The 26,057-nt window shown below is 36.0% G+C and overlaps 1 protein-coding gene and 1 long non-coding RNA gene across 5 annotated transcripts; one reads left to right on the top strand and one right to left on the bottom strand.

Moving 5' to 3' along the window:
• Positions 1-291: 291 nt before the first annotated feature.
• LOC106869198 (large ribosomal subunit protein mL46) lies at positions 292-23,942 on the bottom strand. 4 transcript variants are annotated; one of them, XM_089337936.1, is made up of 7 exons: positions 23,823-23,942; positions 6,474-6,863; positions 5,307-5,532; positions 4,989-5,113; positions 2,923-3,065; positions 1,548-1,670; positions 292-511 (listed from the first exon to the last, which is right to left on the bottom strand). In XM_089337936.1, exons 2-7 carry the CDS (start codon positions 6,535-6,537, stop codon positions 359-361), a joined length of 834 nt encoding a protein of 277 aa, XP_089194062.1. In that variant the 5' UTR covers positions 6,538-6,863; positions 23,823-23,942; the 3' UTR covers positions 292-358. The 4 variants fall into 4 exon arrangements, with proteins under 4 accessions (XP_089194062.1, XP_014770324.1, XP_014770322.1 ...); XM_014914838.3 differs by lacking the exon at positions 6,474-6,863 and having other exon boundaries at positions 23,823-23,931; XM_014914836.3 differs by lacking the exon at positions 23,823-23,942 and having other exon boundaries at positions 6,474-6,893.
• LOC149131583 (uncharacterized) lies at positions 23,144-24,440 on the top strand. The gene is made up of 2 exons (XR_016237482.1): positions 23,144-23,270; positions 23,894-24,440. It is a non-coding gene; the product is annotated as an uncharacterized LOC149131583 (long non-coding RNA).
• The last annotated feature ends 1,617 nt before the right edge of the window (positions 24,441-26,057 follow it).

Below are 26,057 nucleotides of genomic sequence, written 5' to 3'. Positions count from 1 at the left end.
TAGGTCTCGATTATACAGTTGTCCTTGAAAATAGTCCCAGAAGAATTAAATCATTATCATCTGACCATCTTGTTTGAGCCCCATGAGACCTGGTTCTTCATCGGGCAGGCCACACTATCGGGCGTGCCATTCAGACAGTCCCATTAAAACCATTACAGAGATGACAAATGGAATCAACTTCCAGTCTGCAGCAAAGTAACATGATTTTATATTTCAAACCAACATGGAAGAATGGGATTGTTGATCTTAATTTAATGATTTCTTAAAATAAAAGTACAAAACATTGTGCAATGAAGCTATTCAAAGTATGTTTTATTTCATGAACTAGAGCAAAGCCTTATCATATAAATTATTTTTTTCATAAATCTACTATAAATCGATCAATGGCTTTGAAATATTCTGAGGGTGTTTTGTCTTCTACTTCTTGTTTGGTTAACCAAGAAAAATCTATCAAATCTTTGGATTTACTTGACACGTTTCCAGTTTGGTGGTGAGCTCTGAAAAAAAAGACCTGAAAGAAAGAGTAGAGAATAAAACTCATTTACATCATCTCATTAAATATTTCTCCTGTCAATATGAATAATCCTTTCTACTATAGGCACAAGGCCTGAAATTTTTTTTACGAGGGGGCGGTGGGGGGACTAGTCAACTGCATCAACCTCACTGTTTCACTGGTAAAAAAGTTGATCTGGGTGGAATTTGAACTCAGAGTGTAGTGGCAGGCGAAATACCACAAAGCATTTTGCCTGATATGCTAATGATTCTGCCAGCTCACTGCCTTATTGTCAATAACGATGAACTTGATAGAACTGCTTTTGGACAAATTGCTCACGAAAGTTTATAAACAAAAGAACAAAGATAAACACTTTCTTCAAACTTTCATTTCATATTTCAAAAAGATATTCAAACAATGAATATTTCAAAAGAAAAGCAGTTGATGATTGGAAATGAGAAACTCTCAGTACAAGGAATTGGAGTCTTTCAGTTATTATGTATTACAGATTATTCTACATTTGTATTATGTCCTGTGATAATCATTACTGGTGAATCAACTGATACATATATATATATCATCATCATTTAATGTCCGTCTTCCATGCTGGGACAGGTTGGACAGTTTGACAGGAGCTGGTAAATCAGAGGACTGCACCAGTCTCCACTGTTTTGGCACAGTGCTTTTTATATGGTACCAGCACCAATGAGGTCTGCTTTGGCATGGTTTTTATAGCTGGAAGCCCTTCCGAATGCCAACCACTTTACAGTGTGGACTGGATATTTTTTTTTTTACATGGCACAAGCACTGGTGAGGTCACCAAATAACACACACACAACAAGCTTCATCCGTTTCCATCTACCAATTTCATCACAAGGTACTGGTGAACATGTGGCTACAGTACAGGACATCAGCTGACAAGCGTCTTCACAGTGGGACACGACACCACCAAGAAATAACAAGTGTAATTTGAAAAGTGAATATTAAACGTTTTGAAAAATTCTCTTCTGGAGAGATAGTAAGTGTAGCAGAGAAATGAAATGAAATGATTTACCTTGGCGCCAATGTTTTCATGATTCGGTGGATATTTGTATTTATAAAAGCCACAAGGTGCATTGCCTAAGAAAATCCCATTGATCTCCTCTCCACACAACTCTCTCAGGACACGCTCTGCCGTCTAAACAACAAAGAAAACCAACAACAATATTTTGTTTCCCTTTTTGATCATAATTTATTTGCTACTACTACCAATAATAATAATAATAATCCTTTCTATTATAGGCACAAGGCCTGAAATTTTGGAAGGAGGGGGTTAACCGATTACATTGACCCCAGTGTTTCACTGATATTTAATTTATCGACCCGGGAAGGATAAAAGGCAAAGTCAACCTAGGCGGAATTTGAACTCAAAACGAGAAGACTGACGAAATCATGCTAAGCATTTTATCAGGAGTGCTAACGACTCTGCCAGCAAGTGACAGAATTGTTAGCATGTTGGACAAATTGCTTAGTAATATTTCATCCATCTTCATGTTCTGAGTTCAAATTCCACTGAGGTTGACTTTGCTTTTCATCCTTTTGGGGGCAATAAAATAAGTACCAGTCATGTACTGAGGTTAATGTCATTGACTAGCTTCCTTCCCACAAAACTTCAGGCCTTGTGCCTATAGTAGAAAGGGTCATCATTATTATTACTTCTATTTTTTGTGTGGCCAATGAAGGAGCCTCTGTCTATGGTGGTTAAATATGTTAGAAATAACTGTCTTTCTTGTTTTAAGATGGTAAGGTGTGAGTTGGGGGAGATCTGGCTGTTATGTCTAGCAAGCAGGTCCACTGACTAAATCAGTCATGGGGTACCTGTGGCCCGTGGGACTTTCTGAATGGCACACACTGAATTCCTTCAGAAATGTGGCCCACTTAATGATGAGCCATGTCTCATGCAGCCCACTTCCTGCAAAAGATTGTTCCTTCCTGGGCAAGGAGTTCCTTTATTGACTCAGTTTACATCATCCTTTAATGTCTGTTGTCCATGCTGGCATGGGTTAGATGGTTTGAGCAGGGTTGGTAAGCTGAGGGTCTGCACCAGACTCCAGTCTGATTTGGCTTGGTTTCTACAGCTGGATGACTCTATAGAGAAGGTACTTAAGGCTTTACTCCAACGCCCCTCCCAGGAATAGTGGGCATAGAAGCTGGATGGATAGATATCTATCTAAGAACATTCAATCCATTCCATAGAACTTTGATGATTTCCAAAATGACTCACAAAAAAATTGGCTTCTACTTGAATTTCAAATAAATTTTAAATGTTAAGACAAATGGACATGACTTTAAAATACTCAAGTTGTTTCTTCATAGAAGACTTCAGTAAATAAAATATTTCCACATATTTAGTAACCAAAACAAAAAATTAATTAACAACAAAAACATACTTCTCTCATTGATTCACCTTGTTGGTGCACACCTTGAGGCAATATCCAAAATTCTTTGGAACCTAACTTCTGTTTTGCAAGCAATATTAACTTAGCATCACATTTTCGTTGTAGAGATTTTGTGTCTCCTTTTTTGTCTGCTTCTGAAAAGAAATGATAAGATCCCCAATGTATCTTTTGAAGCTGCGCAATCTTAAACATGCAGTAAATAGCATAGAATTCTAAGAAAATGAAGTCATTCAATATATAAATGTACGTATAAATAAATATATATGTACATGTGTTTGTGCATATGTATATTATGTATGCATATTAATAAATGATTAAATTATGTTACAAAAATCTTGAATCACTTGTGGCAAATAGGGAAGTATGGAGAGCTACGATTTGAAGTGGTGTTAAATGAAAAAAATAATTTTGTAAAAATGAGATTAATATCAATAACATTGCGAAAGTTTCTCATTTCTTCTTTAAATGTTCTTTATGCACAAAAGTTTGCATATCTCAAATTGGTAGGAGATTGCACCAATGTACCCAAGTGGGTAAGGCATACATGAACTATTGGAATTTCATTCCAGATGACCAGCTTCAGTGACTGAAGCAAGTAAAAGATAAAAGTTACTTCAGTTGCTCGATGAAAATACAATAAGTTAACATCAGCGAAAACAGCAGAATTTGTTGTCATTAAGAAAGATGTGAAGTTATAATTTGTTTATCGAAAACATCTAATATTAAATGAAGAGAAACAAGAGACAAGTAATTTAGCTTAATACACAGTTGTGTCCCCTTGTTCTATGAAATGGCGGTAAGTCCGAGCTTTTGATTTCTGTTTCGGAAGCATTTTATTTCACTTGAAAAACGAATGAACACCACAACATCTTACTGTAATACAACTAAATATTTAAGGTAGGAAAATATTTCTGGTTTGTTTGTTGTTGAGTAGACCTATACGAAAGGCATCCCAACCATGCCCACCCTATCTTTTTTCTCGGGTAGAAACCGACATTATGCAATGCGTCACTTTGTTACTTAGAACAGTAGGATGCCTTTTGAGTGAAATTTGGCTGTTATTTCTAGAAAAAGAAGAGACATTATAGTAATTAGTGGAATACTACCTCAATGTTTGGAGTTCAAGCCCCAGAATGTCTAACTTTATCTCCAGCATCAATAAATACCGTATTTGATGGCCTATAAGACGCACGGTAGCATAGTCTATACTTTTGTAAAATAAAGTTTTAATTCCTTCACTAACCTGTATAACTTTATGTTATTACCGGTAATTATTAGCAATTTATTGCACCCACATTCGAGACAAACATACCGTAGGTAATTGTTCACCAATATATGGCAGCACACGTTTTGTAAACATACATATTGTTTTGGGCGAGTTTTGAGCCTACATTGAGCGCATTAGACGCAGAGGGATTTTTAAAGCCATTTAGGGGGTAAAAAGGTGCGTCTCATAGGCCATCAAATAACTAACACACGGGAATTAAACTCAACCAACTCCAAGTTGACCCAGCTTCTCAAGTACCCTCCATCTAGTTGTTGAACAATCCCCAGTTAAAAACCCCTCAGACTGGTTACATATACTGAGCTTTAAGCTCTTTGGTGTTTCTTGGAGCCCCCCACACACATAACAAACTGCAAACACTAATCTTCTTTAGGACCAGAAGTTACTCCAAACTATGAGTCGTTGATCATCTGCACAGCCCAAGTAAGACCCAAATCAGGTACTCTACGCACGTATACAGACTATCTTGCTGTGACACACAGAGTACAGTACGAAATATATATATGCTGTTAAACAAATATTACAGTATAGTACTGTATACACATACATAGAATGGTGCTGTTGATACACATATACAAGATCCTTGGGGGGGGGGGGGACCTCATTTTTTCTGTTTGTATTTGCTATCATAATCTTTTGGTAATTACCTAACATTCATAACACTAGGTGAAGATAAGCACGAAGACCAAAATCTTCTGTGTTAAATGAAACTAATTTCAACAAGCAACTTCAGCCAAAACATTTACTAAGAATTAATTTCAAGTTGTCATACCAGTCAGTTGGGATGGAAACTGGAAACTGTTGAATTCTGCTTCCCATAAGTCTTCAAATTCCGCCGTGGTTTTCCGAGCAGATTCCTCTTCTTTCGCACCTTCTTTCTTTGCCTCCAGAATTTTTCTGAAAATAACATCACAAGAGAAATCCACAGTTAGATATATTATGATATTACTTAATAATAACTGGTGACACATTTGAAGATAAATAATAAGAGATTGTATCACCAAACCTGGTGCAAGTGAAGCAAATCTTATACAAATAAGGTTACGAAAAGAAAAAAAATCATTGAAAAAACATTAAAAAACAAACGTACTCATCTTCCTTATATCTTAGTTCATGATCAGATAAACAACTTTTTTCAACCTCTTCTGCCTTTAATATTTTGCCATATTTCTGTTCAAATTCTGATAAAGTGGTTGATAGTGATGGTAGGCGTTCCAAACAAACTGCACTGAACAACATCCAAGGTTTAGAAGCACTGTCTGCTATAGAACGTCTCTGTATGTAATAAAGTTGTTGCATAGGGCTGGAGACATGGCCTGTAAGAGAATACAGTTTAAGAATTAGAAATTTGAAGATAAACACTAGGAATGAAGGAATGAGAGAATGAATGAACTACTAAGATTTTCAATGTAAAGTAATTTATAATCATTAAGGCTTTCTGATTTAGGCATAAGGTCAGCAGTTTTAAAGGGAGAGGTTTTATCAATCCCATTGAGACTAGTACGTGACTGGTACATTCTTTCTTCAGTCCTGGAGAAATGAAAGGCAAAACTGACTCCAGTGGGAATTGAACTCAAGAGTCAGAAGAAACATCACAAAGCTTTGTCAAATGCTCTAACAATTCTGCCAGTTTGTCATTAGAGTTATTAGAGGATTGGGTAGAATACTTCACAGTTTTTGTTCAAGGACATCGGCAGGTCAATGGAAGTGAACGGGGTTCAACAGGGAATCGAAACAGTTTCACAATCCTGTTTGAGAAATATCTTCCTGCAGTAATTCTATGAACAGAGGGATCCTCAAAACGGAGCCACCCGATCTGCTGGAAATAGTTGCCGGGTCTCCCTCAAATCACACAATACAAACTGGATGTTATAATCCTATATACACTACATCCGAATAGAAGGCGGAATGGTCATGGCTGGAACGCTTATGAGTCCAGCTTTGCTAGATTAGGGCCGACCGGGGTTAGGGGGATAAATATCACCAATCACTACAAGGCGTCCGACTAGTCACAAAGAACAGCTAAATCTCTTTCATTGACACGGCAACGTCTTAAAAGAAGGGTAAGATACATTGGATAATGTAGTCCTGGGTACACTATGTCTGAATAGAAGACAGGATGCTCATAGTTGAAACGTCTTCCTATCGTAGCTCTACCGGATCAGGGCTAACTCGTGGCTAAACAACAACAACAATCATGCAATCCTCTCCGATCGTAATCCCAAGAATTCTAAATAAATATTTATTATTAACTTACCACATTTTATCAAGTTTCCTTTAACTGAGTGGGTAATGGCTCTGAGAAGATATCTGGCCGACATCACAACATATAAAAGGGTAAACAGTGTTAAAGAAGATACACAAACCAATACATGCGGATTAGGATGTGTCTGTGAGCGATGAAACAGATCAACCGGTGTCCAGTGAATATATGCTATCTTTTATGAAAAGGCCGAGTATAGTCATTAAGAAAGGAGTCGACCATAGGAATTGTGACTTTGGAAAGTCATAAATGTCACAACAATAAGCGTCAATGTGACTATGTTGTTAAAACTCTTTACATCGCAACCATGTGTTTCCAGGTTCGATATCATTGCACGGCAACATGGAGTAGTGTTTTACACCGTCACCTCAATTTGGCTGTTGCCTGCAAGAGGAAATTGGCATATGAAATGGTACAGAAGCTCATCGTAATGTGTGTGTGTGTGTGTGTGTGTGTGTGTATATATATATATATATATATATATATAGAGAGAGAGAGAGAGAGAGAGAGAGAGAGAGAGAGAGAGAGAGTTATGGCTAAATGTCACCCCTACGCGTAGTCTTAATTTTAATCTTGATTTTGATGGAAATGTGTATATTATGCATAGAGAATTACTACATTAAAATTTTCTGCTTTTCTTGAACACAATTAATCTTTAAGATAAAGTGTTTTTTATTATTTTTTTACTTCATACTTTGTTACTCCTCACCCTCATACGAATGATGATTTCAAATTAGTTCAGCAAGTTCGAAGTTATCTCCCTTTATTTAAAGACCAACATCATAACTTATTTCTGTAAGATTTAGTGATAAGATGGTTCGTAAGAAAAACAGCAACGAAAGCTAAAAGTGCATCCGTAGTACACAGGATAAAACACAAGACAGAAAAATGAACAGTAAAAGAGTCATAAAAAGAAAGGGAACAGGGACGTAAGCATGTCAGGAGCAGTGTAGGCAAATTGCGAGAAGTCTGGAATTTTTTGAGGGCATACCTACACATTCGTGCCCATCCCCGACTTCGTTTCTTCATAATTTCCAGAAAAATGGATATTTCTTGATGAAAGTTTCTACAAATACGCTTCAGATGGTGTAGATTCTGATTGTATCGGAATTTGTGGTGAAAAGACAAAAAGTTGGTGATCTTATACGCACACATACTGACACATGTCACATGTACCTACAAAATAAAACTTGAAATTTCGAAAAAAAAATTTGATGTGTCAGTATATATGTGTGCATGCTCACTATTTTTCTTTTCACATCATTGAAATGTTTGTCAGTATGTATGTGAGCACGCACACATACATATTGACACTCATCGCAATTTTTTTTTTTTTTTTTTTTTTTCGAAATTTCAAGTTCCATTTTGGAGATATATGTGACGTGTGTCAATAGGTACGGGTTGTCCAAAAAGTCACTGATTAATTTCAATTTTTAATAACTTCCTTAACTTTACAAATAAATGCATAAAATGTTGATCCAATATAAAGGACATAATGGAAATTAATATGCACACGTCAAATTTTGCAACACCACCACATCACATATGAAAAATGACATCACTTAAATGGTAGCCTTTCTCGGCTTTGCACGCCCGTGTTCTTTCCAAAAGCTGCACCATAACACCCTCAAGAGTTTCAGACCCCACTTCACTGATTTCTCTATTGATGTAGTCCTTCAGTTGCACCAGGGCCTCTAGTTTGTTGACGTTAGACCTCTCTTTCAGATACCTCCACAGACCAGAGACCCTGGTGCAACTGAAGGAGAACATCAATAGAGAAATCAGTGAAGTGGGGTCTGAAACTCTTGAGGGTGTTATGGGGCAAGTTTTGGAAAGAGCACGGGCGTGCGGAGCCGAGAATGGCTGCCATTTAAGTGATGTCACTTTTCATATGTGATGTAGTGGTGTTGCAAAATTTGACTCGTGCATATTAATTTCCATTATGTCCTTTATATTGTATCAAAATTTCATGCATTTATTTGTAAAGTCAAGGAAGTTATTAAAAATTGAAACGCATCAGTGATTTTTGGAACACCCTGTATGCGCATAAGTCCGCTAATTTTTTTATTTTTTACAACAAATTCCGATACAGTCACACTCTACACACTCTGAAGCGTATTTGTAGAACATTTCATTAAGAAATATCCATTTTCTGGAAGTTATGACGCAACAAAGTCGGTGGGACACATGTGTAGGTATGCCGTTTTTTAGTATACAGTGTCTTCACAACTAACAACTGATGCAAGTAGTTTATTCCATACTTTGAAAATTCTGAGTATGAGACACTGCTTCCAAAATTAATTTGTGCCGCGCTGGTTTTTTTAAAAAAAGAATCTTTAAAAAATTCATAAGCTTATCCACGATTGGTAAAGGCATTGAATTGAAAAGGTGGTCTAAGTTGTTGCAAAGATGGCGGATAATTTTGCGGGCAGACGTTCAAGATATATTGAATGACCGAAGGAGGATATCCAATTGGTTACACATTTTTGGAGAGCTTCCAGTAGATTGGGGATTCCGGACTGAAAATACAAACTATGCGTGGACGTACCTCAGTCACATATAACCTTTGAATAAATAGCTGGTAAGCAGCAGACAAAAGTCTTACTGAGTAATGTTAAGGCACCTTCAGCTTTTTTGACGATTTAAGAAATGTTGTTCATCCAACACAGGACATTATAAGCAATAATGCCTTGGTTACACTCACCAGCTGACTTTCTAAGGTTGGTGTAACGGAGGGAGTCGGCAAATTCTGGGAGTTTCCTCCTAAAATGTTTGATGGTGCACTTGTCTACTGCTAGCTTCAGTGGCCAATCAGCAATCCATTGCTGGTCAGATTACAAAAAAAAGAAGATTTGGTATTCGTTCTTTTAACCTCAAAGTACAGCTTATTGTCGTCTGAGCAGTTTTAACACGGTAACATGCTTGGCATCTAATTCATTAATGTATGCACCAAATAACGGGGAACCAAAAAATCCGCTTGCTGTGGGACTCCAGTGAATTGACCTTAGAATGTACTGAGTCGGAAGAAATACCACCAAGCATTTTTTCCGACGCTGTAGCGACTTTGTCAGATGAACACCTTAGGATATCATGTTGCATAAACTTTGGAATTTTAAAACAATAATTTGTATGTAATTTCTATCTTAATTTAAGTCTATCATGATTCATAAGGGATGGCGTATTGTTTTTGTTTAGTTTCTTTGGGATTTTTCATTGCTGTGTCCATTGTTGGTTCGATATTCTCAGACCAGTTTGCATCCCTTTCCCATGTGTCACCAGACTTGACAAATTTCCATATATGTCCATCATTGCGTAAGCAAAAGCTCTGGTGTCGTGCTGTGTCATGATTCAAGGAAGCTGCAATGAAGCCATAGCTTCGGGCATATATCGGGTGGGTAATCCAGGACCAGTTTGATGAGCAATTCGATTTTCTCGCCAGAGATTAATAAGAATGCGAATGCCTCGGCAGAACACGAGAAGGTTAATCCAACTGTTAATCTAACTGGTCTGGGTCTGGATGTGAAGAGGAGAACTCTGGAAGAACACGGCAGAAATCTTTGGACATGTCAGCAAATGTTTGTAGATCAATGATTTACTTGAATATACCAATAGCCGTTATTACACCATGCCAGGCAGATCTCACTGGTTTTTTTTTTCAATGCGTCTGGATACCTCCACCCCGCCACACACACATTCTCTCTTCTCTCTCCTTCTCTCTCTCTCTCTGTCGCAGATATGCATATGCATATATGTGTGTGTATATATACGTGTGTAAATTTGATAGTGTGTATGTGTTTGTGTCTGGTATTGTCCGTCCATCTGTTTCAGAGAGAGAGAGAGAGAGAGAGAAGGAGAGAGAAAGAGAGAGATGTATGTGTATGCGTGTGTGAGTGTATATATGTATGTACGTATGCACGAATGTATGTATGCATGCGTGCATGCATGCATGTATGTATATATGTGTGTGCATCTGTACATGTGAATATTTACCTGTCTCAGCATCTGTGTATATATGTGCTAGTGTTTGTGATTGTCTGCCTGCTTGTCTGTCTGTCTGTCTCCAGATGTGTGTGTGTGTGTGTGTGTGTGTGTCTGTCTGTTTGTGTGTGTGTGTGTGTGTGTCTGTATGTGTATGCTTGTGTTTGTGTGTGTGTGTGTGTGCGTAGTGGTGGTGGGGTATTTACAGGAACTGTTTGGCTGTTAATTATAATTTGGAATACAGAAATAGATTTCACCCAGGAAAATTAGTTTAAATTACGTCGCTTTTGATGAGAATCAATAAATGCTGTTAAAAACGTTGTTGTTGTTAAGAATTCATTGCGTCGTGATGTTTGTCCATATTTCTAAGGGTGACTGGTGAAACATTTTCGCGAATATGCGTAGCTGTACGGCTTCCAGTGTGTGTGTGTGTGTGTGTGTGTGTGTGTGTGTGTGTGTGTGTGTACAGACATGTACATATGTATCTTCGTGTGCATGTATAAGTGTATGTAGGTGTATATATGTATGCATGTATGTGCACATAAGTGCATACATGCATGCTTGTATACATGTCTGCACACACATATATACATACACATAAATATATATATAATGTATGTATGTATGAATGTATGCGTGTGTATGTATATATATATATATATATATATACATGCATACATGTATATATATATATACATGCATATATATATATACATGCATACATACACACGCACACATATGTATGTATAAACGTAGACACACACAGATATATATGTGTGTGTATGTGTGTGTATGTGTGTGTATGTATGTATATATATATATATATGTATATATATATATATATATATATATATATATATATATATATATATATATATATATATATATATAGACTATCTGCAGACTTTTGAATTTTAATCTTTATATATATATATATATATATATATATATATGCATTCATACATACACACAATCATACATATTCACAGAGCTGCCAAGAGTGGCAGTAGGCCCCAGGGATGAATTGAAGAGCAAGGTCCTCAAGGGACCAAATCTAACCTTCAATCCCTGGACTTTTAGCAGGGATTCAATAGACGTTTTGGTGAAATTTTCCATTCGTAAAGGACTTCGGCAATCGATAGAAACGAAATAAGCAAAAAGAAAAATGGAATTATCTGTTGGAGTCATTGACTAATATATTGATTTTGAATTTTAACACAAGGCCAGCAGCTTCAGGGGAGGAAAGAAGTCGATCACATCGACTGCAGTGCTCAACTGGTACTTATTTTATCGGCCCTGAAAGGATGAAAGGCAAAGTCGACCCCGGCGGAACTTAAACTCAGAACACGAAGACTGACGAATTCATTGACTGATTTATTGACAATTAAAATATATTGTCAAGAATTTGAAGAGAACAATTAGTGCTGGATTAACCATTCAATAAAATAAGCACGTGCTTAGGTCATCAAGGAAAGGTGGTAGTGGTGGTGGTGGTGGGGATACAACAGAAATGGTGAATGGTCTACGGTACAAAAGAAATCACTTTAAACTTGCTAAAAGGATATTCGAAGTATTTTATATGATCGGAAATATAATTTCAAAGTGTTCATGGTATCACAGCGAGGAGTTCGCAATTAAAAAAAACAAGAGAAAATTCTTTCAAATCTGAATAAAGTGGAACTATACAAAAATAAACATTATTTTCTATCTTACTGTTACTTTTATTTAATTTTAGAAATTAAAAATTCATTTTATCAAAATTTTTCAAGTGCTTAGGATCTCTATGGGTCTTAATTCGTCCCTGAGTACATTAATGCAGAATTGAAAATCGCCAAAACTAAAGCGTATATTTAAGTTTTTACTTCATTTTTTTTTGCCCTGGCATCAATTGTCCACTCACGAATTCTTGTTCAACACCAAGGGCGATAAAATTATTCGGTCTTTCCGGCGTCATTTTGCTCCTTAAGAATCTCTAGAAGAGCTTCACTTAACCTCTGCTGTGCATGTGCACTAAGTTTCTGGTATAAATTAATATTACTAAGAAATATTACCGCTCCCTGGCGCATTGGAAAAAGAAACTGCCGGTACGCCACATCAGATAGTTTGAGAAGCCTTAGTTTATGGGATAACCTTTGGTTTCACGTCCTTAAAGCGCTTAGCTTTACGGTGCATCATCAGATCTCAGAAGGTAATCCCATAAACCGGCCTATTCTAACTTTTATATGATATACTGCTCTATAACTTCGTAGAGTGGGTATATCATTCGAAATGTATAGTATTAAATATCCATCACGGCTGGTCTTACCAATCGGTTTCGCGTAAAGAATACAATGGAGTGTTAGGTAACAAACTGATTATATAACTTTACACTCATCAGAGTTAGTTGATCGGGAAGGGAACGTGGCGACGGCTCTCTATTGTCGGAGGTGAATTAGCACAACCGGTCAACAGTTGCTGTGAAAAAGTGTGCGTGTGTATTGTGCCTGGGGAGAGTCATTCTGTTTTAATGTCTTTTTAATTAACACACTCACCGGTTCAATTGCCACTCATTTACTTATTTATCTTTTTCTTTTCTAAACTTTTCGTTGCCTTGCAACCTCTTCAATAGTTGTTGGCTCAAACATACATCTATAAACACATACACTCATACAGACACACATATGCGCATACATATATGCACACGTGTGTGTGCATGCGCGCGCGTGTATGTACTTTTGCATATGCTATCTTGGTATCTAGTTCTCTGTTTTAAGTTAATCCGAGCGTAAAAGCCCAACCTAGAACCCTTCTATCCGATCTCCTCTTGTACTTACTCTCCACACATGACCGAGATAAACCAACAACCACCAAGCCTGTATATGGAGAGGCACTCAATGTACTAGACATAGCAGTCAAATCTTGCTAAAAATCACGTATTCCCACCTTCGGTTCTGCTTTAACTCTGTGCAGGGAGGAAAATGACGACGGGGTGGTACGGATGGAGTTCATTTTTGATTATAGACCTGGTTCGCCGGGGCTGAAATGGGGCTAACCTACAACAAACTGACTACGACACTAGCCGTGTTACTGTTTTAAACAATTCTGTTGGGTGTTGTCAATACAGTGTTCAACTACAGTAGTCACCACCGCCACCTCCTCCACCATCATCACCACCACCACCACCACCACCACCAAAGCCATCGCCACCACGACGAACACCACAACCAAACCACCACCACCTTAGCCATCACTACCTCCACTGCCTTCGTCAAAGTTACCACCGCTGTCGTCGTAGCTGTGACGACGACCACCACCACCGCTAGGAAAGCCATGCCACCATCACTTCTACCACCGCCTAAGCCATCACTTCACCGTCGTCATGAGCATAGATGCCGCTCTCACCGCCGCCGCCACCACCACCACCAACGCAGCGACCTCCACAACCGCGGCCGCCGCCACTCTAATCGCTATTGTACACAAACAAATGTATTGATATGACTTTGTCTATAATCATCGCTGTATGACAAGAGACGATAGCATTAATTCACACACACACACACACACACACACACACACACACACACACACACACACATACACTCACACACATACACTCATACATATATACTCTCACACACTCATACACACATATATACACTCATACACACACACATACACACATATATACACTCACACACACACACACACACACACACACACATATATATATACAATCACACACACATACACTCATACATACATATATACACTCATACACACATACATACACTCATACGCATAGACACAGACACACTCACACACGCTCACACGCACGCACATGTATATGCAAGCACCCATATATACACAAAGACATAAATATGCCTGTCGAAGACTTGTTTTTACTTTTCTTTTTTTTTTTACCATATACTTCATTAGAAAGGTAACTTAGAAACAAACATGTATGTGAATATGATATACACCCATTAAGTGTGTGTGTGTGTTTGCATTGAATGTATATGATGCCATGCACACTACCGCAGACACACAAACACGCACATATACACGCACCCACACACATACACAAACAACACACACATATACAACACACATATACGGATACAGCACACACATGTATAGACACACAACACACATAGACACAACACACACACACATACACAGAAAAACACACAGACACAACACCCACACACGCATAATACACATACGCACACAACACACATACACACAAAGAACACACGTACACATACAGCACACACACACATACAAGCAGCCCACACACATACACACACTTGCTTGACAGGTGCCTGGAGACGACACTGTAAATCTTTGAGTCACTCCTTTAGCAAAAATAAAATGTATTACGTATACACACACAAATACACACGCACACACATGTATACAGAAACGTAGATACATATATACACTCTCATTTATATTCACACACATACATTACATACAAATACATACATATATACACACATAAATACATACATAAACTCATACATACATAAATACATACATATATATATATATATACAATAATCCATCCATACATACATATATACATACATACACACGTATAAGTATATATATATATATATATATATATATATATATATATATATACTTATATATATATATATATACACCTATGCATCTATACAAGTTTGTATATTTGTTTACAAAGCTTGAGATGTTTACAAGAAAGAGGATGTTTTCTTTTTTGGAAGCAACAACAACAATTATATGTAGTAGTAGTAGTAGTAGTGTTAAAAGTGGTAGCAGTAGTAGTAGTAGTAGTAGTAGTAGTAGTAGCAGCAGAAGCAGCCGTTGTAGCAACAGTACTTGCGGTAGTAGTAGTGTATTATCATTATTATTATTATTATTATCATTATTATCATTATCATTATTATTATTATTATCATCATCATCATCATTATTATTATTATCATTATTATTATTATTATTATTATTATCATTATTATTATTATTATTATTATTATCATTATTATCATTATTATCATTATTATCACTATTATTATTATTATTATCATTATTATTATTATTAGTAGTAGTAGTAGTAGTAACAGCACTAATTGTTGTGGTAGTAGTAGTAGTAGTAGTAGTAAATGTGGTAGTACGAGCAATCAGCCTCACCATCATCATCATCATCATTATCACACCATCATCTCGCACTCCTACCCCATCATCATCATCATCATCACCATTGTATTTATCTTTATAATCGTTATCGTGCATCGCTCCCATATAAATCGGAGACCTTGAACCCAGTCAACATCATCATCATCATCGTCGTCATCATCATCATCATAATCATCGTTACCGTCATCGTCGTCGCCGTCGTCGTCATCGTCATCATCATCACATTCAGTCGTTATCACCACTGTCATCACTATATCGGCATCCTCATTTACTAATTATTAATTACATTACATCATACATACATACATACATATATATATACATATATATCTATATATATATATATATATATATATATTTATATATATATATATATTATATATATATATATATATATATATGTACTCACACACACACACACACACATATATATATATATATATATATATATATACATGCACAAATATATATATATATATATATATATATATAAAACTTACTGTATATATATATATATAGACACACACACACACAAATATATCTCTAGAAATATATATATAGAAATATCTGTATATACATATGCATGTATGCATATATGGATGAAGGGTTGGGCATATCCCCCCCCCTATATTGTTTTTGATGTTGTAGCTGTTGTTTTATAGCCTCATATCAACTCATATTGATCAAACCTCTGATCAAAAAACATTCCATTTGTGACCATCCCGTCTTTCTTTCTATTGTCTACCTATGACTTCATTATCGAAAGTATTCTCACCTATTCTTCACAGACTGTAGAAAGTGATTTGATTCAGATTTTGGCTTCTATCTCTAGCAATTCGAATTACCGCATAAAGGCTTTGTCATTGGCAATTGTTGATTGTTGTTGATTGTTGTTGTTGTTGTCGTCATTGTCGTTGTCCTGTAGCCCAGTGACAGATCTGGTCCCGCATTTCCATAGCAAGTAGGTAGGCTCAACACAGATCTATCTTTACTGCTAAGCCAAACCTCTGCCAAGCAATGGGCTATATTGCAGCAATTCACAAAGCTATGTTGCTACCCACTTGTTGATACCGAACACCAGTGTCCCTTAAGGCACGGGCACACTGAGCAATTGCCCGGGAGGGACCTCAAGGTTCAAGGGACCTAATTCTGATCCACGTGTACTGTAACTTGCTGTCAATAGATAAATACTACAGGACTCGGTGCAATGATTTGCTCAGGGGTCTCATCTGATCCACGTGTACTGTAGCTTGCTGTCAATAGATAAATACTACAGGACTCGGTGCAATGATTTGCTCAGGGGTCTCACGAGTCCAGGGGCCCAGTTCTGATTTAAGAGTGCTGTGATTTGCTGTCAACATAGGGTCCAGTGTATTGATATTGCGCTGGGGACTAAAATGCTGTAAGGACATACCTTCTACGTGGTCTCAAATGCCGTATGAGATGCAGTGTGACGGGTTACCCTCTTTCCACTGTCCCGTCCATGCCTGTCAACATTGTGGTAGCCACAGTGGAAATAACAAGGCTGATTCAGTTAGAACGTGACAGTCGCTGAACTCAGATCATGAGGAGCAGGAAGAATTGTTACATTTTGTCCAACACATTCCCCACGCCATATTTGCCTTGCCTCAGGTCATTGATAACCTATGGTACACTCCAAAATGTGCAGAAGTAGCTCCATCGTAGATGTAGGACAGAACTTCATTGAGGGGTTTTATATGAGATTTGTAAAAGATTGGTAATTTCTATTCTATACTGAAGAATATATATCCACAGACTTTTAGCCAACATCGTATGTACGAAGGTTGACTGAAAAGTTCATAGGCTGGCCAAGATACTCTCACGGAATGTGACCAAGTGAGGTTTAGATTTTTAACGTGGTCTCCTTTGCGGTCCACACTCTTCTTTCATCGATGTTGCAATGATTGGGTCCCATTGGTGAAGAAGCTTTTATCCTGTTGGTCAAAAATGTCATTAACAGCAGATGCAACATCATCATCATCACTGCGATACTGTTTCCCAGCCAAGTGATTTTTTCCAGTTGAGGAACAGATGATAGTCAGATGGGACTAAATCGTTGAAACAAGAAATTTGATTACCTCAACAAACTGCCAAGAATGCGTTGTATATGCAAATCAGTCAATCCAATTAACTGAAGTCCTTCGTCATAACAGAATTATAAGTAGAGTCTCTGACGACAGTTACAGAGAATAGAATCGGTCGCTAATGGAAACCGAACACAAAACCGAAAGTTTTCCTGTCCATGAAGATATTGCTTATAAAGACATCTATCTATCTATCTATCTATCTATTTCTCTCTATATATATGACTGAAACGCCAAAAAAGTTTCCTGCATTGCTCTTATCAAACCGATAAGTGCAAAGCAGGAAACTTGCCCTTATATTCCTTATCTATCTGTCCGTCTGTCTGTATGTTGTCTGTATGTATGTGTGTAAGCGAACGTGCGTATGTATATATACACGTTTATATACAACTATACATCTTATACATACATACATACATATACATATCTATGTATGTATATGTATATATATATGTGTGTGTGTATGCATGTATATATATATGTATATATATATATATATATATATATATATATATATATATATATATATATATATATATATATATATATATACCGGAGTAAGCAGCAGAAATATAACAAAACTGTCCGATGAACGGGAACGTGAAACTCAGAGTAACGGTTTTTTTGTTATATTTCTGCTGCTTTTAAATAAAGTATATATATATATATATATAAAGTATATATATATATATATATATATATATATATATATATATATATATATATATATATATATAACTTTACATATTTTACTTGTTTCAGTCATTTGACTGCGGCTATGCTGGAGCACCACATGTCGAGCAAATCGACCCCAGGACTTATTCTTTGTAAGCCTAGTACTTATTCTATCGCCTCCTTTTGCCGAACTGCTAAGTTACCGGCACGTAAACAGACTAGCATCGGTTGTCAAGCGATGTTCGGTGGGATGTGGGGGGAGTGGACAGAAATACAGATACACACACATACATGGGCTTCTTTCATTTCCTGTCCACCAAATCCACTCACAAGGCTTTGGTAGATGGAACCATGTGGTTGGTAAGGAAGCCACTTATCTCACAGCCACTCCTGCGCCTATATATATATATATATATATATATATATATATATATATATTCATATTATATATGTGTGTGTGCGTGTGTGTGTGTGTGTGTGTGTGTGTGTGCTTTCCTTTATAATTTATTATTTATTTATATAATCAACCTTCAAATATGTGTGCATGTATATTGTAATTTATATGCGTGTATACGTATTGTGTACACACACACACACACACACAGAGGTATATTTGTACGCTGTTGTTGATAGTTGAATGCTTCGATTAACAGATAGATTACTGGTTAAGTTGTGTTGTGTATGTGTTATAATAATCAGGTATGTGAACGTTTGTGCTTGTTTATGCATGATGTGTTCTGTATTTGTATATGGTGGATGGATTTATGAGCGTATGTGTGTGTACGTATATGTGTCTGTGTATAGTTGTAGGCGTGTGTAAATAATATGTATGTGTGTATGGATTTATCCGTATACGTAGTTATGTGTATAGGCGTATACACACGCGCACGCACACACATGTGTATGCGCGTGTGTGTGAATGCGTGCCTGCGTGTGATTCTGTATATAGGTGGTTTTATGTCTTTTGTACTGGATGTGTATTTATATCTTTCAGATAGCCCTAAGCTGATTTATGGCCTGGGCTGACCTTCCACTATCAGTTTGGTCAGTGTTCGTCTTCCCGTTTCACTTTCCTTCCATTTTCTCCGATTTTATAAGTTTTCTCTTTCTCTCTTTTTCTCTCTCTCCCTTTCTCTTTTTTCTCCCTGCTTCATCCCTCACTCCTCTGGTCGCACATATCTGGTTCTGAGAAAGGCGTGACGTTGTTTGAACTTCCTTGAAATGGTGCTTTATGTATCTCTTGCTATTTTATGTGACATGCAAGGTTGTTGACTATTTGCATAACGGGTAGGGTGGGGGGAAGGAATGCATGTATTTGGAGCTTTCACATCGGTTATTATATTTATTGCAGAACACTGAAGAGGTACAGTGCATGATTGCATAATGTGCCTATGGTCATTATGTAATTATTCCGGCATGTTATGGAAACGCGTGTATGTCCTATAAATAACTCAATACAACTGTTTTCTGTTTATTATTTCTTTCAAATTCTCACTCTCTTTATATATATAGATGTATATACAAGAAACTAAATATCTGGACAATTGAATATATATATATATATATATGTGTGTGTATATATATATATATATATATATATATATATATATATATATATATATATATATATATATATATTATATATATATATATATATATATATATATATATATATATATGTATACTAATACTCAATCAACTCTAATGTGTGTGTAAATAACTATGTATATAAACAACCTGTCTCTGAGAGCCTGTCACGGCCATGGGCGCTGTCCCATTTTCCGTCTACTAATATATATTAAATCTATGAACAACTAAATACATATAAATATATATATATATAAATAGATTAATATATAAATCACGAGAAAAACATTATCAATTAAATACATAAATATAGACATATATGCATATATTTATGTATGCATATATATATATATATATATATATATATATATATATACACACACACATATATATATATATATATATATGTGTGTGTGTGTGTGTATGTATGTATGTATGTGTGTATGTGATTATATGTATGTATCTATGTATGTACGTACATACACACATACATATAAACAACCATATACAATTATGTATGTGCGTATATGTCACTTACAATGCGCGTGTGTGTGTGTGTATTTTCATATATGTGTGTCACTATGTTATGTGAGGATTTTTAAAATGTGTGTGTTTGCGTGAATGTATATCTGTATGTGTGTTTTGTCATATATTTACATGTGTGCCTTTCACATTGTATAGTGGTGTGCAAGTGCATGCAAATATTGTGTATAAGTATTTATGTCTATGGATATATGTGTGTATGTTGTCTATATGTTATGTATGTATCTAATATATATATATATATATGTGTATATAACAAGCACACACACTACACACACATATATGTGCGTGTGTGTGTATACAGGCATGTATGTGTAACTATATATTTCAATGTGCGTGACATTGTACCGTTCTAGTTTATGCTCATGTATATGTGTATACATACGTATGTGTGCGTGTACAAAGAGTAGTTCATTTATCTGTAAGTATGGCTGTTGCTATGTGTCTGGTATGTAAGGGCTGGTTAAGAGTGGTTCAGTATGTGTGTATGTATATGTGTCTATATGTGTCTGCATGTGTGTGTGTATGATTTATAGGTTTATGACCTTATCCTCTTCAAACACACATTCACAGACACAAACTTACACACAGATACATACACATGTACACACATATTTTAAACGTATCACATTAATATACACGTATATGCATATGTGTATATGTGTGTGTATATACCTGTTTTCTTTGTATATATTACGTGCCATTCAAACGCACATATACTCATGTATATGTGTATACACATACATACGTTCATAAATACACACACATATATCTATATAGACATCTATCCTAACACACACACACATATATCAACAAATAAATACATATGTATATATTTTTGTATATACATTTGTGGGTGAGTGTATTTGGCAATGTGTGTATATGTGTGCTTGTGTGTGCGTATATGTATGTATGTGTGTGTGAAAATAAATATTTTAACAAAAATGCGATTGTTTCTCTAAAGATTTTTATTTCTTGAATCAGAGACATTGAAGAATTACTGGTGGTGTTAACTACACTCCTATCCCTCTCCTCTATACCTGCTCACATACGCCACATACATACATACATACATACACCACACGCATACACATTTACGTACATACACACACACATTCAAACGCACATACATTTATACACTCACAAACATCTACATAGACATGTGTTTGTGTGTGTGTGTTTGTGTGTGTGTGTTTGTGTGTGTAAACTTAAGTTTATGTTTACATATAGGTATATAAACATGTAGACACATATATGTATGTGTTCACGCATACACGCTTACATACATACATCTATATATACATATGTGTGTGTGTATATACATATATATATACACACGTGTTTATGTGGGTGTATATAAATGTATATATATATGTGGATGTTGTATATGTATATATGTATGTTGTACATATTTGTGTGTGTAAATGTGTGTACATATGTGTATGTCTATATGTGTATATATGTATGTATACATATATATATATGTATGTGTGTGTGTGTATGTATATGTGTGTGTAAATGTGTATATATGTGTGTATGTATGTATATATGTGTATGCGTGCATGTATCCACACAAATTATAATAGTAAACAGTTTTTCTTTTCTTTTTTGTACTTTCTGCAAGTTTTTGGTATTTTTTTTCGTTTATCAAATTTTTTCTTGCTTCTTTTTTATTTCTTTATTTTATTATTTCCCCCCTCTCTCTCCTCTCATTCACTTCCTTCCTCTCTTGCTATCCATTACCCTCTCATTTGCAGCTTTCTCTCTCTCTCCTTATCCCATCCTCTCTTTCTAAATGTTATCTCTCATCCCTCTCTCACTCTGACTAACTCCTCCTTGCCCTCCCTATGCTCTCCCTCCCACTCCAACAGTCTCCAGTTACAAATGTCGAGGCTCGACACTATTTTTCCCCCGACAGATTCTTATTTGTTTGTTTTTCTTTTGTTTTTATGGCGATTTTGTTTGTTTGTTGATAGAGTTTTAGTTTTCTAACGTTACCGACGAAGGCGCCGAGGCTGGTGGCAGCGGCGGTGTTGGTAGCAATGGTAGTGATGATGATGTTGTTAGTGTTGGTGGTGGGGTTCGTGGTGATGGTGGTGAAGCTCTTACTGCTGCTGACGGTTGTGTTGGTGTCGAAGGGGGTCGTGGTGATACTGATGTTAATGGTGGTGGTGGAGGTAGTGGCAGAGGTAGTTTGATAGTGATAATGGTGAAGGTGGTGGTTGTGTTATCGGTGGTGACTGTAATGGCGGCGGAGGTGATGGTGATAATGTTGCTGATAGTAGTGACGTCGGGGATGGCGAAGATGGCGCAAGAAGTCTTAGTTCTTACATTTATCTCTTCTTTCGCTCTTTTCTCTCTTTCATTAATACTTTCTTTCATCTCTCTCTGTCTCACTTTATAGTCTTTCTCCTATCTTTCTCACTTTATAATCTCCTATCGCTCCCTTATCTATCTATCTATCTATCTCTTCCAATAATATTCTATCTTTTCCCTCCACTGTAAATTTTTTGTCTTGTTTCTTCCCTTTTGTCTTTATTTTTCTTTCGTTCTCCAATTTCTTTCATTACTCTCTCTCTCTTTTTAACCCCACCCCCGCACTCATCACTTTCTTCGTTTCTCTTTCCTTTCTTTTTTCTCATAATCGCTCTCTTTCTATCTGTTTTCTATTCTCTTTCTCTCTCACGTATATTACTCTGTCCACACCTATCTATCTATCTATCTATCTACCTACATGTAGTATGTATGTATCACATTTTTTATTTAAAAAACTTATAGTTTTCAATTAGCTATCTATCTATCCATTCCTATTTAAACTATGCATCATTCTCTCTCTCTCTCACTATCTATCTATCTATCTACCTATTTATCTATTTACTTCTCTTATCTCTTTCCTCTCTATTTTTCTCCTTTATTTTCAAAATTATTTTGTCCTTTCGTTGCTGTTTTCTCTTACCATTCACTGTTGAATTCTCTTGTACATTCCGTTCGCTTCTCTCTCTCTTTCTTTCCAACAAATGTCTCTCCATCTCTTTCCTCCTCTCTCTCACTCTTTCTCTACTTCTTTCTTTCATCATATATATTTATATACATGTATAATGCATTGTAGAAATGTGCGTATAAATATATGTGTGTGTGTGTTATACCCATATAATTTATATTTATATATATATATATATATTCAGTATGTATGTATAAAATTTACATATATGTTTTATTATCATCCACACATATGCGTATGTATGTATATATGAATGCGTGTGTGTGTGTGCGTATGTGAATAGACAATGCATACATCACCATCCTGCTACCACATTCAGTTCGTCCTTTATTTGTTCTCTCTTTCTTTCTCTCTTTCTCCTTCAGACCCCAACAGAAATCACCGGCTGAACCAGTCAGGCAGTTTAACTGAGATGCCGGTGGCGGCGACGGTGGTGGTGGTGGTGGAAGAGGAGAGACCCAATTAGAGTTTCTCTAACTGGCAAGGCTCAGTTCAATATAAGCACAACGTTTAATTCCCAACTCCCAAAGGAGAACTTGAGTTGAAAAATAAAAAAATAAAAAAAAAATATTTCTTCCAGAATACTCTTAAAAAGATAAAATCAAAGAAAAAAAAATAGTAAAAAGGAAAAAAGCCTCCCCGAAAGTAACGTTAATTTTTGCCTTTCTCAAATAACGTAAATAGAAAGCAAGAATACTTTCTAAATGAACTATGGTTATTGGTTTAATCAACTGAATAAATGAAAAAATAACCCCACTTCACTTGCCATGCAAATGAGGTCGTTTTTTGGACGTGTAAAAGAAGATAAAAAAGAAAATATTTCTTCGGAATTTTTTTTTTTGAAGTCCCCCTCCCATCCTAGTTTAGATAAGATTTTAAAATGAATCGAAATAAAAAAAGATATTCTTGAAATTATTTTCTTTAATGTTTATTAATATTTAGTCTTTTGTCTTTATCGAAAATATATCATATAAACATTTTTATGAAATACACACACACACACACAAATATGTAGATTAGTATTAGTGTTTAAATGTAGAAGGCAGTGCACTAGCATGGCCGCAGTCCAACAGGACCTGGAAACTAAAAAAGAGAAGAAACATTTTTTAGCGATGAACGAAGTACTTGTGGGTCCGTTATTGTTTACCTCCCTTTGTTCAAAGTCTGACCCAGTCTGTCCCACCACTACAATAGTCTGTCATACACTCTTGATCCACCCTTACAAGAAACTTCTTGTTCCACTGATTCACTTGGAAATGAAACTAAGTCAGACATTCGGACGTTAAACGACGATGATGTATAAATCCAAGTGTACAGTATTATACATCCATTACGACCGATCTTACCAGCTGGTTTTGCGATGGGGATTCAAGTGTTGGGTTACAGACTGATTTTGAAACCCTGCACTCATCAAAGGTAGCTGTTATGGAAACAACAACAATAAAAATGTATATATATGTGTGTGCGTTTGTGTAAGGCTATGCCTTTTGGGTCTTCTGGATACCAAAACACCTCATATTATTATTATATATATATGTACATATATACATATATTATCTGAATTATATAGTACTAAGTATCTATCACAGCTGGTCTTACCAATCGGTTTTGCCCAAAAAATACAACTGAGTGTCAGGCAATAATATAAATATACTCATCAGAAGAATATATATATATATATATATATATATATATATATATATATATATATATATATATATATATATTGATCGTCAGTGGGTCATATACCTCAAAAAGGTCTGATAAGTTGTCTAAAAAGCTAAGCACTTCATGGATGCAAAAGTGTTGATCACTCTATGACTAGCCATGTAATTAACTTCCTATAAATATATATATATATATATATATATATATATATATATATATATATATATATATATATATATATATATATATATATATATATATATATATATATGGCTGTGTGGTAAAAAGCTTCCTTCCCAACCACATGGTTCCGGGTTCAGTCCCACTGCATGGCACCTTGGGCAAGTGTCTTCTACTATTGCCCTGGGCTGACCAAAACCTTGTGAGTGGATTTGGTAGATGGAAACTGAAAGAAGCCTGTTGTATGTATGTATGTATGTATGTATATATATATATATATATATATATATATATATATATATATATATATATATATATATAGAATAAGAATAGCCTGGGCAAAGTTCAGAGAGCTCTTACCTCTGCTGGTGACAAGGGGCCTCTCACTCAGAGTAAACAGCAGACTGTATGACACATGTGTACGAACAGCCATGCTTCATGGCAGTGTAACATGGGCCGTGACTGCTGAGGACATGCGTAAGCTCGCAAGGAATGAAGCCAGTATGCTCCGATGGATGTGTAATGTCAGTGTGCATACTAGAGAGAGTGTAAGTAGTTTGAGAGAAAAATTGTACCTAAGAAGCATCAGTTGTGGTGTGCAAGAGAGACGATTGTGCTGGTATGGTCATGTGGTGAGAATGGATGAGGATAGCTGTGTGAAAAAGTGCCACACCCTAGCAG

The sequence above is a fragment of the Octopus bimaculoides genome, chromosome 20, assembly GCF_046866305.1.
Source record: "Octopus bimaculoides isolate indiv1 chromosome 20, ASM4686630v1, whole genome shotgun sequence".
Lineage (NCBI taxonomy): Eukaryota > Metazoa > Mollusca > Cephalopoda > Octopoda > Octopodidae > Octopus > Octopus bimaculoides.
Note: the sequence above shows the minus strand (reverse complement) of the source record. Positions and strands in the feature narration are given on the sequence as shown.